Raw genomic sequence first — 12,967 nt, 5'->3', positions numbered from 1 at the left:
AGTCTCTGGACACTGCAGTCTCAGGGATGACACAGTCTCTGGGATGGCACTGTCTCAGGGATGTCACAGTCTCTGGACAGCACAGTCTCAGGGATGGCACAGTCTCATGGACGGCACAGTCTCTGGGATGTCACAGTCTCAGGGATGGCACACTCTGGGAGGGCACAGTCTCATGGAGGGCACAGTCTCTGGGATGGCACTGTCTCAAGGACAGCACAGTCTCAAGGACAGCACAGTCTCAGGGAGGGCACAGTCTCCTTGTGGTTCTATGGGAGACTGGATATAGAAAGTGTCTCTCATGGTGGCGCACGCCTTTAATCCCAGCACTCGGGAGGCAGAGGCAGGCGGATCTCTGTGAGTTCGAGGCCAGTCTGGGCTACAAGAGCTAGTTCCAGGACAGGAACCAAAAGCTACGGAGAAACCCTGTCTCGAAAAATCCAAAAAAAAAAAAAAAAGAAAGTGTCTCTCAGAGGTTCATGTGTCTGAGCACTTCGTCCCCAATGGTGGTGCTATTTTAGGATGCTCTAAGATCTTTAGGAGGTGGATTCAAGCTGGAGGAAATGGTTCTTGAGATCCACAGCCTAACTCGCTTCTGTCCCTCCATGGCCTCCTGGTCTGTGGAGATGTGAGCAATCAGTCTCAGACTTGTGCTCCATAGCCTCAAGCTGTCCCCACCATGATGGGTTATGCCCACAAAGCCTGAGCCCAGACAAACTGTTTCTCCTTTAACTTGCTTCCTGCTTTCCCTTTTGCCTTTACAGATGGGTGTGTCCACAGGTCAAGCACAGGAGGGATACACCAGGATTCTGGGGCTCAATAAGGGTTGATTTTTTTCCTTCAGTCCATTTTTGAAGGAGTCTCAATCCTTTATGTTATAATTGGTGTTGGGATATAAGACCTGGGTATATGGATGTGCTTTGTGTTTAAATTCTGTACGAATATGAACAATGCAGGTTTGATGGTTTATTTTTATTACCAGCTTGATGTGAACCAGATTTACCTGGGGAGAGGAAATATCAGTGAGGATTTATCTAGATGTGGAGTGTTTCCTTGATTGTTAATTGAGGTGGGAAAATCCACTCTGAATATTGGCTGGGCCCTGAACTATGTAAGAGGAAAGCTATCTGAGCATAATCAGAAGACAAACAGGTGGCATGGGTGCATTTGTTTCTCTCTGCTCTGACTGGATGTGACATAACCTCCTCAATGTCATCACCATTGCCTCTGGGATGTCCCGGCAATGATGAGCTGTGACATGGAATTGTAAGCCAAATAAACCCTTTCCTCCCTAAAGTTGCTTTTGGCTAGGGTGTTTGTCACAGCAATTGAAACTAGGATAGGAAGAAAACTCACACATTTGAAGTGAGCCAGTTCAGTGACCTTTTTGGTATAGTCACATGTCTGCAGTGGAAGACTATACAGAAAGTGGGATCTGCAGACACCTATGGGGAGTGATGCTAGCTAGCCTTGGGGTTAGAAGAGAATTGCTACTGCAGACCCTGCACTCCGCATGCCTTACCTGGTCAGTGGAGAAGGATGGACACTGGTTCTGGAGACAGACAGGAAGGTCCACAGCATCTCCTTTGCCAAACTCTCTCTGTTGTGCATTTTCCTCCTTTCATCCTCTGAGAGTGTGTGCTGAATTCACGAAGGTCATCTGTGTTTGTGTAATAATGTGAATGACTTTGAGGAGCCCTGGCCTAAATCCCCCATTTCTGTGTAGGTGACCAAGTGGCCTGTGGGGAGCAAAGGGCTGCTGTATGACCGGAACTGGATGGTTGTGAATCACAATGGCATTTGCCTGAGTCAGAAGCAGGAGCCACGGCTCTGCCTGATCCAGCCTGCCATCAACCTGCAGCAGAAGATCATGGTCATCAAAGCCAAAGGTATGAAAAGGGTTCATCTCCACAGGGTCACCTCTAGGGACAGATTTCATCCAGTAGTTAAAACTCAAACCAAACCAAAAGGCTCGATGTCTCTCTTCTACCAAATGTTAGCATCATTTTCTAGTAAATGAAATGATGTCCAGGAAAGACAACGAAAAGCTATGCTCTTCTTATTTTGAGAAGTTTGTCAGAGGTAAGGGGATATAAACCTGGGATCTTAGGGCTCTCAACACTTGCATTTTTTTTTTTTAACCTATCAGGCTTTGTATTTTACGCTTTGGTTGTAGAAGGAGCATCAGGCTGCGTTCTTGCTGCCCAGCTCCCAGCTGCCTGGCTAGCTTATGCCCTGAAATAAAAACACATAAATTATATTCATTTAAACACTGCCTGGCCCATTAGTTTCAGCCTCTTATTGGCTAATTCTCACATCTTGCTTTAACCCATATTTAGTAATCTGTGTAGCACCATGAGGTGGTGGCTTACCGGGAGAGATCCTAACCTGCATCCATCTTGGAGAGGAGAGCTATAGTGTCTGTCTCATTGCCTTCCTCCCAGCATTCTGTTATGTGTACTCCACCCACCTATGTTCTGACCTATCAGGACAAGCAGTTTCTTTATTAATTAACCAATGAAAGCAACACATAGAAAGAAGACACTCCTACATCATTTCCCCATTTTCTGTTTAAACAAAAAGAAAGGCTTTTACTTTAACATAGTAAAATTACATATAACAAAACAGTTATCAAGCAAGAATTACAGCTACAATATTTATATCTATTTTATCTTTTATCATAACTAAGGAAAACTATAACTATAACTAACCATTCTTCAACTCCATCAAAGACTCCAGAAGGATATAATATTACCTAAGTAAACAAGAAATAAGCAACTTCCAAACTCTAGAAATGACAGAGACATCTCGCTGCCTGGCCAGTCACCCAAAGTTCTTTTGTACCATTGGGGCATCCATCTTCGGCCTACAGGCCCATAGTATCCAGCAGACATTTTCATGAATCAGGAAATTTCAAAGACAGTTCAGTCACTTTCTGATGTGTCCTGCAGAATGTCTTGCAGACTCGTTCATGAGTCAGGAACCCCGAAGGACCATCTCACCTTTAGGCAAGTTCAGCAGTCCTCTCTCTTTGGGTTCTCTGTGTCCAGTTTATGCATCAGTCCAGGCAAGAACAGTTTCTTGCCCAAATGGCTAACCAACTCCATAAGGATCCTCTTCGATGCCCATCTTCCTCTTGAAGTAGCTGGTGCTGCCAGGAGCAGACATGTCTCATTGCCATGAAAAGCCCTAAATTATTAAAACATTAAATGCCATATTCTGTAGTCTTTGAAAGATATGAAGTATGCCTATCTAACTGAAATATATCTCTATATATAACCTGAAAATCTAACTAACATGATTACAAGCTTGACTATTATTGATGATTATCTATTAACAACCTATATTTCCTAATTCTACATTACATTTTAAATGAACTACACAATCACAATGCCTCAATCAAGAGCAGAAATACATATACATATAACAAAATTGACCTTAAATTTATATCAATAGAGTAAAATTTATACCAATGTAAATTATTCATATCTATATCATTTCCCCCTTTAGTAAAAGAACATTTATAAACAATATTTGGGAATATGGACATAGTTATTTCTCTCCAAACTGCTTCATGCTGAATGGGGGCGCTGTTAAATCAGTTCTGAGACCAGATGAGAGCAGATGCATTTGGGGGCACTGTGGCCATATATTGGCTGTGTGTTTCCAAATGACTTAGGGTAGCTTAGAGAACAATGACCTCAGAAGGTGGAGACTCTCAGAGCAGAGAAATCTATCAGAGCAGTTTGTAGATGTCCTGGAGACTGTGGGTGTGAGGGTCCAGTGTTGATGTTCCACCACGGAAGTTCTTGAAGCATACACTATGGTGCTGGTAGTGAGGAAGAAAATCTGTGCTATTCATTTTTTTTTTTTTTTTTTGGTTTTTCGAGACAGGGTTTCTCTGTGGCTTTGGAGCCTGTCCTGGAACTAGCTCTGTAGACCAGGCTGGTCTCGAACTCACAGAGATCCACCTGCCTCTGCCTCCCAAGTGCTGGGATTAAAGGCGTGCGCCACCACCGCCCGGCTTGTGCTATTCATTTTTAAGAGCCAGACACGTTCCTCATCTAACCAAAGCCCAGAGTCATGGATGTGTTTCCTCATCTAACCAAAGCCCCGTGCTATTAAAAGTAATGTATCTCCTAACAATAAGCGTTTATTTGCACAACCATTCATTAGGTGAGGTGCTGAATTTGCTTCTACCTTCTGTTCATTAGGGATGGAGCCTATAGAGGTGCCACTTGAGGAAGACAGCAAACGGGCACAGATTTGCCAGAGCAGAGTGTGTGCAGACAGGTGAGCTCTGGAGCAGGTAACTGGCATGGCTCTGTGGACACAGTGGCCAGAGGGAGCACAGAGCTTTGTCTTATCCGACACGACAATGACGATCTCCCATTTTGTCTGCTTCACTCCACCCCAACCACACTGCTTCTTTATATATTTTACACCTAACCAGAAGGCTCCATTTCATTCTGTATTTGCTGCTCTCTGCCTGTCATGCTCTTCCCTACTTGTGACTCCTAAGGAGAATTTCCTGCCCCACCAGTCTCACTTTCAGCAAGAAAGTTTGGGTTCTAGAGTGTCTGCATCCCTTGTGATCTAAGTATGACCTACACCTAAGAACATGGAATAACAAACTTTCCAGTCATGAAAATCCTATTAGAAGCTGGGCGGTGGTGGTGCACATCTTTAATCCCAGCACTTGGGAGGCAGAGGCAGGCAGATCTCTGTGAGTTCGAGACCAAACTGGTCTACAGAGTGAGTTCCAGGACGGCTAGGGCTACACAGAGAAACCCTGTCTCAAAAAATCTTAAAAAAAGAAAGAAAGACACAGAAAAACATGTCTAAGTTAATACCAACCAACCTCCATCAATAAAATATGCAACAATAGGCAGTTCACTAGAGACTTATTGTAATAGGCAGAGCTGGGGAGACAGCTAGGTCAGTAAAGTGCTAGCCACTCTATCATGAGGATCAAGCTAGGTGTAATGGAACCCTTGTAACCCCAACAGGGGAGGAGGAGACAGGTGACCCTGGCATATGCTGGCCAGCCCACTCAGCCAAACTCTCCAGGTTCCAGGAGAGACTCTTACAAAAACTGTGGGCTGGAGGAGGGCTCAGTGGTTAAGAATATGTGCTGCTCTTCAGAGGACCTGGCTTTGGCTCCCAGCACCCACATGATAGTTTACAACCATCTGTACCTCCAGTCCCAGGGGTCTGACATCCTCTTCTGAGTTCAGCAGACACAAGGCATATAGGTGGTGTACATACATGCACACAGGCTCAGGTTCATAAAATAAAAGTAAATAATTTTTTTTTTTTGGTTTTTCAAGGCAAGGTTTCTCTGTAGCTTGTCTGGGAACTCCCTCTGTAGACCAGGCTGGCCTCGAACTCACAGAGACTCACCTGTTTCTTTTTCCCAAGTGCTGGAATTAAAGGCATGTGCTATCACTGCCTGAAAATAAATAAATCTTAAAAAGAGACATATAGTTAACAAGTTGAAGTTTTTAAGGAAATAAAGGTGGATGGCTCCTGAGGAAAGTACCCAAGTTTGACCTCTGGCTTCCACACAGACACACATATGCTCATGTACTTGCACACATATGTGCACCCCCAGAGGCAAGCATGCATACCTACCCACCCATCCCCCACCCCATAACGTCTAGACTATGAATTATCTATTAATTATTGCAAACTTTCTGATGGAAAGAAATACAGATAGCAAACTTGTTTCCTCTGCAACGGCTGTGAATTCAGTCCCCCAAGTCATGATGGGATTTGCTAAAGGTCCATCCAAAGTGAGCTCAGGTAACTGTGTCAGTCACTTTTCCAGGGCTGTGACCAAATTATTGGGAAGAGTCACAGAGTGGAGCAGGGTTTATTTTGGCTTTTGGTTTGAAGGTTCGGTCCCTTCTGATTGGGAAGGAATCGTGTCAGAAATGTCTGCCGGCAGTGGCAGCCAGAGTTCAAGGGTGCTCAGTCAGAACTTGACAGGTGGAAAGTGAAGAAGAGAGAGTGTAGCTATTGCGGTGGTTTTCTCCTTTCTGCCTGTTACAGGTAGGGACACCAGCCCCTGGGTTGACACACTCAGGGTGTGTCTTCCTTCCCTCAGTTGATCGCTGTGGGAGCTTCCTCATGGAAACGCCCTCACAGGCATGGCTAACGCGGCGACTCACTAAGGTCCCAGCGTTTTTTATCCCAATCAATATGCCAGCCAGCTTTAGCCACAGTGAGTGACAGGCAGGGCTCCCTCTAGGACTGGGAGTACTATACCACTGTGGAAGAAGAGAAAGGCGCTAACGTGGTGTTGATGGCCAATTGCATGTCTCTCGTCTTGGCAGCTGAAGTGTTGAGCACAGGCTACGTCTCCTTGCTGGTAGTGTTCGTACTGTTTAAGCAGTTTTGACAATTTAAGTATTCATCCCAGTACATTCGTCAGGACAATGAATCTCAGGCAGACATTTTCCCCCACAACTGCTACACACCAACCTTCTGACAGGAAGAACTACATTTACATGGGATATGTGCAATTATTTTCATTATTTGTTTGTGTGTGTGTGTGTGTGTGTGTGTGTGTATGAATGTGCCATGGCATGGGGCCAGAGGAAAACTTGTGGGAGTTGTTTTTCTCTTCCTCTACCATGTAGATTCTGGGGATCCACTCAGGTCATCAGGATTGGCAGTGAGTGCTTTAGCCCACCAAGCAGTCTTGCCTGTCTAGAATATGTGCAGTTTTTTTTTTTTTTTAACTAGGTCATCAATTTCACTTGGCTGCAGCTGAGATGAACACCGTGTTTTGGTTAATAATGCTTTTCAGACATCTGGAGGTTGGAGACACTTCAGCTCAGAGAGCCATCGTGATGACTGTGATCTTGGTGTGGTCTCTGAAAGCACAGGGTTGGGGGGAGGGAGGACAAAGGCTACAAACTGGTTTCTTGGTCCTTGGTCTTCCTGGAAAAGGAACTAACTATTTTCTCCCGTGAAATTTAAGTTTTTAACAGTATCTGCTTTGTAACCCTAAGATACTGTGATCCCAAGGTAAGATGTGGCCTTAAATCTTGTGATATACATTTTTAATGACTCTGGAGTAGTCTAGAGTTTTGTTTTATTTCATGGGCATGAGTGGTCTCCATGTGTACAGTGTGCATTCCTGGTGCCCTTGGAAACAGAAGAGGGCACCAGAGCTCCTGAACCGAAGCTATAGACAGTACTGAGTGTCTTGTGAGCTCTGGGAGCTGAACTTGAATTCTCTGGAAGAGCAGCAAGTGCACCTAACAATCAAGCTGCTTCTTCAGCTCCAGATTCCACAATTTAAAACACACATCAGCACGTTTGTTTACACATCAGTACCTTGTGTGCACAGCATTGAAGGCTGTGAATGAAACACATCAGCCCATGTGATCTGAGTGTCAGAGAAACTGTTCCATCAGGCCTGCTGTAAAAACCAGAACATGATGCAGGGCGGAAGACCTTATTATGGCAAAATATCACTCCGGAAATCTCAACCCCTGAGCTTTGTGCTCCCAGGGTCCATATTTAGCACAAAGATCATCTTCGGGAGTGCCTGCAAAGCTTTGAACAACTCCAAAAGCCTCCCATGAGTCCTACCTCACAGTCGTCTTGGGCCTGGCAGATATCCGGGTAGCTTTCTAAGATGTTTGCTGCTTCCAGCTGTCTGCTAGTAGGGACTTTGAAATGTTTTATTTTGTGTTCTTATTTTAATTTGACTGTTTTCTATTTGAATAATCATTCAAAGAATTGCGACAAAAATTTACTGTCTTTTTTTTTTTTTTTTGCCAGGGTAAATACTTATGACTGTGGAGAAAATGTTTCAAGATGGCTGTCAAAGTTTTTTGGCCGTCCATGTCATTTAATCAAGCAAAGTCCTGACTTCCAGCGAAATGCAAAGAAGACACCTGGAATAGGTATCCCATTGGGATGGGGTATTAAAGGGCTGGAGCCCCAGTTATTCTGCATGGGTCACGCTCAGCCCAGAAAGTGGATTCACTGGGCAATGGGCTCCTGACATCATCTTGTGCCTGCAAGACACACTGCAGAGTTCTAAGCTGGGAGTTTTATGACCTCCCTTGAGGCTTGGAGCACAGCTTCAGTGCAGCCAGAGACACGGGAGCATAGAACCACAGCTGGCACTTGGAGAAGAAGCAGGCCTGGGTGCATCAACGGTGGTGGGCACAGAGGAGAGGAGAGGCCTGCACAATGTGGAGCCCGAGCCGGGTCGTGGCACTTATGCCTGCTTCCAGGATGCCATTCCTGGTGTAAAGCTCCCTGGGTCTAGCTGGCCTTCCACCAGTTTTGTGTTTGGAGAATTTGGAAAAATAGTTAAGTTTCATTATTCCCCAGAGTATTCTTACATTTTCACCTAAAGTTGTGAAGGTAGTTTAAACAGCTTCAAAAGATGGTATCTGTAGAGTATTTCATTTATTTTTTTGTTTTATGTGCTTGCATGTATGTCTGTGTATCATGTGTGTGCAGTGCCCTTAGAGGCCAGAAGTGGGAATCAGATGCCCTGAAAATGGAATTGAAGACAGTTGTTAGCCACTGTGTGAGTTTTGGGACCTGCCCCTGGGCTCTCTGGAAGAACAACTGAGCCATCTCTCCAGTCCTGCCACACATCTTACTTAGTGTTATTTTGAGCTGAAACTTGTACAGGAGTTTTCCCACCACGGCCATAGCTAATTCAGTACTGTGATAATCTTCTTAATGCCATAGCTATTTAAATGTCATGAGTTTTCCTTAAAATATGTGAGTATGTGAACATAGCTGTATGTGTCTATATGTATGTATATGTATGTATGTAGCTCATATATATGTCTTTTTAATGTGTATATGGTGTGTGTGCACGTGTGTGTGTGTATATATGGTGTGTGTGCATGAATATATGTATGGTGTGTTGTAAATAGTATGTGTGTATGTATGGTGTGTGTGTGTGTGCGCACGTGTGCGTGCAAATGTACCTTGCTTGAGGCAGAGTCTCTGGCTCACTGCTGCGCGATGGACTTCAAGCTCCTAGGAATTCTTCTGGTCTTGCCTCCCATCTCACCTTAGGTGTGTAGGCATCACAAATGCATACCACTGCATCTAGCATTGCATGGGTCCTGACAATCTGAACTTCTGCTTTCATGCTTGCATGGCAAGCACTTTATTCACTGAGTCATCTCCCCAGAGACAGGGTTTCTCTGTGTAGCTCTGGCTGTCCTGGAACTAGCTCCAGAGACCAGGCTGGCTTCGAACTCACAGAGATCCACCTGCCTCTGCCTTCCTGAGTGCTGGGATTCAAAGTGTGCACCACCACACCCAGCTTTTGTTTTGTTTTGTTTTCAAGAAAGAGTTTATCTTTGTGTAGCCCTGACTAGCCTAGGACTAGCTCTGTAGATCAGGCTAGGCTTGAACTCAGGGATTTGCCTGCTTCTGTCCCCTGGATACTGGGATTAAAGGTGCCTGGCATTTTAATTTTTTCCTTTTCAGACTTGGATTTCATTTCTTCTTCTTCAGTGGAATCTTGTCTTAGAGTTAGTTTATACGTAGAAATCTCTTATTGGCCACCTCACATCTCTATAAAACTAAAAAAGAAATATTAATAGAAACATATGCAAAGACTTTGAAGTTTGCTTAGACCATGTGGGTCTAAGGGTTAGGAAATTTCTAGATTAAGTTCTTATAATTCTAACAGTGTCTAGTCAATCAAAATATCATAAATCTATAGTATATTTTGAAAAATAATTATTGAACATAGAGAACAAATCTTGGAACACTGTTACTAGATAGCTGGTCTCTTTTGGTTCCCACATTTGGGAGTGGCTGTCATTTACAGACATACCTGGGGGTGCTCAGCACCACCCACTTCTGGGAAATCTCATCAAGCAAAAAGAGCTGGATCTTGGTTAGCTGGTTAGCACACTGCCACTCGGGCCTTTCTTCTGAGGTCGGTGACCGGAGCACAGGGCTCTAACATGAAATGCCTTTCATGTCTGTCACTCGACAGCTCAATTAGGCCCTGCCAGTTCCATAGCCAGTAAAGGACTGGACTATGCCTGACCTCTGGGAGGATCTTTTGCCCAGGCTGTGGAGCCTTCAGCCGCGGCTCCAGGGTTTGAATGGGACTTTTGTTTGTCATGCAGGAGATGGTCATCCCCGGGGCAGTGTGCCTTTCCTCTGTGACAGGGGAGCCGGCCCTTTGTAGACGATGACATGGTACCTTCCTTCTTAGGCAGACCAAAGAGGACAGAGGGAGTGGACCACATACTCCGGAGACCACAGTCCCTGCTTGAAGACCTAGTTAGCCCTTTTATCACCAACTTGGATAAAAGTAGAAGAATTTTAGTTTCTTTCAATAGTTTTTCTTCCTTTTCAGTAGCTTCGAATCTTCTGGTTATTTCTCCATAAGTACAATATGCAAACCTGCTGGTTGCTGAGTATCTGCTTCTATTTATTGCCAAAGACAGTCTGTTCTCTCTCTCTCTCTCTCTCTCTCTCTCTCTTTCTCTCTCTCTCTCTCTCTTTCTCTCTCTCTCTCTCTCATTAAGACCTTTGTAGGGTTGGAGAGATGACTCAGCAGTTAGATGTACTGGCTGTAGAGGGGTCAAGGACACCACAAGAAAATCCACAGAATCAACTAACTTGGGCTCATAGAGACAAAACTGGCAACCAAGGCCGGGCGGTGGTGGCGCACGCCTTTAATCCCAGCACTCGGGAGGCAGAGGCAGGTGGATCTCTGTGAGTTCGAGACCAGCCTGGTCTACAGAGCTAGTTCCAGGACAGGCTCCAAAGCCACAGAGAAACCCTGTCTCGAAAAACCAAAAAAAAAAAAAAAAAAAAAAAAACAAAAAACTGGCAACCAAGGAGCCTACATGGTTTGACCTAGGCCCTCGGCATGTATGTTATGGGTGTGTAGGTTGGTCTTCTTGTGAGACTCTGAACAGTGGGAATGGGGGTGCTGTCTCTGACTCGTTTGCCTGCTTTTGGGACCCTTTTCCTCCTACTGGGTTACCTTGCTCAGCCTTAATATGAGGGGAGGTGTCTGGTCTTATTGCAACTTGATTTGCCATGTTTGGTTGATATCCCTGGGAGGCCTCCTTTTTTTTGAAGGGAAAGAGAAGAGGAGTGGATTGAGGTGGGGACTGCGGTTGATATGAAATATATAATAGAAGAATTAAAAAAAAAAACTGGCTGCTCTTCCAGAGGACTCAGGTTTGATTTCTAGCACTCACACGGTGACTCACAAACATCTGCTACTCCAGTCTAAGGTGATCCAATGTCTTCCTCTGGCCTCCATGAATGTGTAGGTAAATACCCATATGGATTAATACACACACACACACACACACACACACCACATATATACACACACACCACATACACACATACACACCCCACATACACACACACACCACATATACACACATACACCATATATACACACCCCACATACATACATACATACATACACACACAGACACACACACACACACACGCATACATGAATATAACTGATGGAAGTTGTAAGCCTGTATACATTGTAAGCCTCTCTGTTTTAACCAGTGCAGGCAGGGCTCACTCCAGCTCTACACTGTTTAGCTTCCAATATTTGTCTCTGAATCTGAGTGTGGTGGCACATGCCTGTAACCTGGGGAGATAGAGGCAGAAGGATTGGGAACTTGGGGTCAGCCTGACTGTGTAACAAAACCCTGCTGCAAAAACAAAACTCTTGGTCAGAATAAATTCACTTCAACATTTTATTATTATCTTCTCTGGATCATTTGAAGCAGAGAGCTAGCACATTCTGGGATTGCTAGCCCTGGGATTACAAGCAGGTGACACTGAGAGAGGCTTTTTACATGAGTGCTGGGCATCGACTTATGTCCTCATGCATGAACCGCATGATTTTTCTTTGTTTTGTCTTTGAGAGGTTTGAGCCATGCTTAGAAAAGTCTCGCTTTCCCCAGTGCTGATGTTTTCCCTTGTGGAAGGCATCTGCCTTTATAAACCACAGGCCTTGGGGATGCAAGGTACCAGCATTGCCTGGAAAGCAACGTTTCTTTCCCTGCCTGCTTCCTTTTCAGGGCAGTCTCCTGGCACTGCCGCCACCCTGTCCCTGGTGAACGAGGCACAGTATCTGCTGGTGAACACATCGAGTGTTCTGGAGCTTCAGCAACAGCTAAATGCCAGGTTAGACCCTTTCCTTGGGGACAGGAGAGACAGGTATAACTATTTGCCCTTGTGGGGCCTGGTACCCACCTGGGAAAGAAAGATCTGGGAGTTGGTGAGTCCAGACCCTCCAGTTACAGGTGAGAAATGAGGCCCAGTGAAGTCAGTGAACACTTGGGGAAATTCTTGTTTGTCTGCCTTCCTTCCTTCCTCCCTCCTTCCTCCCTCCCTCTCTCCCTTCCTCCCTCCCTCCTTTCCTTCCTTCTTCTTCCTTCTTCCATCCCTTCCTCTGTCCATCCATCCATCCCTACCTTTCTAAATTGAGTGTGTGTGTGTGTGTACACACATGCGTGCATATTAGTACGAGGGTATACATGTATTGAGTTGGGTGTGGAGGGTGGAGATCACTCTTAGGTTTCTTTCTCAGTCACTCTCCACCATGCACACAGATTGATTAGGCCAGGCCAGCCAACTACCAAGTCCCAGGGATCCCCCTGTCTCCTCCTCTCCAGCACTGGGATTACAAGTGGGGACCGCCAAGCAAGACTTTCTACATGTGTGTGTGTGCTGGGCATCAACTCAGATGCACAGCATTTGACCAGCTAAGCCATTTTCTCAGCTCCAGTCCCTGTTAATAATTCTGAGAGCTCTCATTTACTGCCCATGCCAATCAGCCTACCATTGCCGTAGCAAAGGTTTGTTTTTTTTTTTTTTTTTTTTTTTTTTTTTTTTTTTTTTTTGGTTTTTCGAGACAGGGTTTCTCTGTGGTTTTGGAGTCTGTCCTGGAACTAGCTCTTGTAGACCAGGC

General features: G+C 45.0%; 1 protein-coding gene across 1 annotated transcript in view; it reads left to right on the top strand.

Annotated features, from left to right (window-relative positions):
* Mocos (molybdenum cofactor sulfurase) overlaps nt 1–12,967 on the top strand; it is a 50,388-nt gene that overhangs the window by 27,727 nt on the left and 9,694 nt on the right. Inside the window, exons 9-12 of the mRNA XM_057788865.1 lie at nt 1,724–1,886; nt 4,212–4,290; nt 7,795–7,919; nt 12,075–12,180. Coding sequence (XP_057644848.1) covers nt 1,724–1,886; nt 4,212–4,290; nt 7,795–7,919; nt 12,075–12,180 — 473 coding nt within the window. The remainder of the gene's footprint in view (nt 1–1,723; nt 1,887–4,211; nt 4,291–7,794; nt 7,920–12,074; nt 12,181–12,967) is intronic.

This window comes from Chionomys nivalis, chromosome 14, assembly GCF_950005125.1.
Source record: "Chionomys nivalis chromosome 14, mChiNiv1.1, whole genome shotgun sequence".
NCBI lineage: Eukaryota > Metazoa > Chordata > Mammalia > Rodentia > Cricetidae > Chionomys > Chionomys nivalis.
The sequence above is the reverse complement of the archived record's forward strand: the minus strand, read 5'-3'. Positions and strand labels throughout refer to the sequence as shown.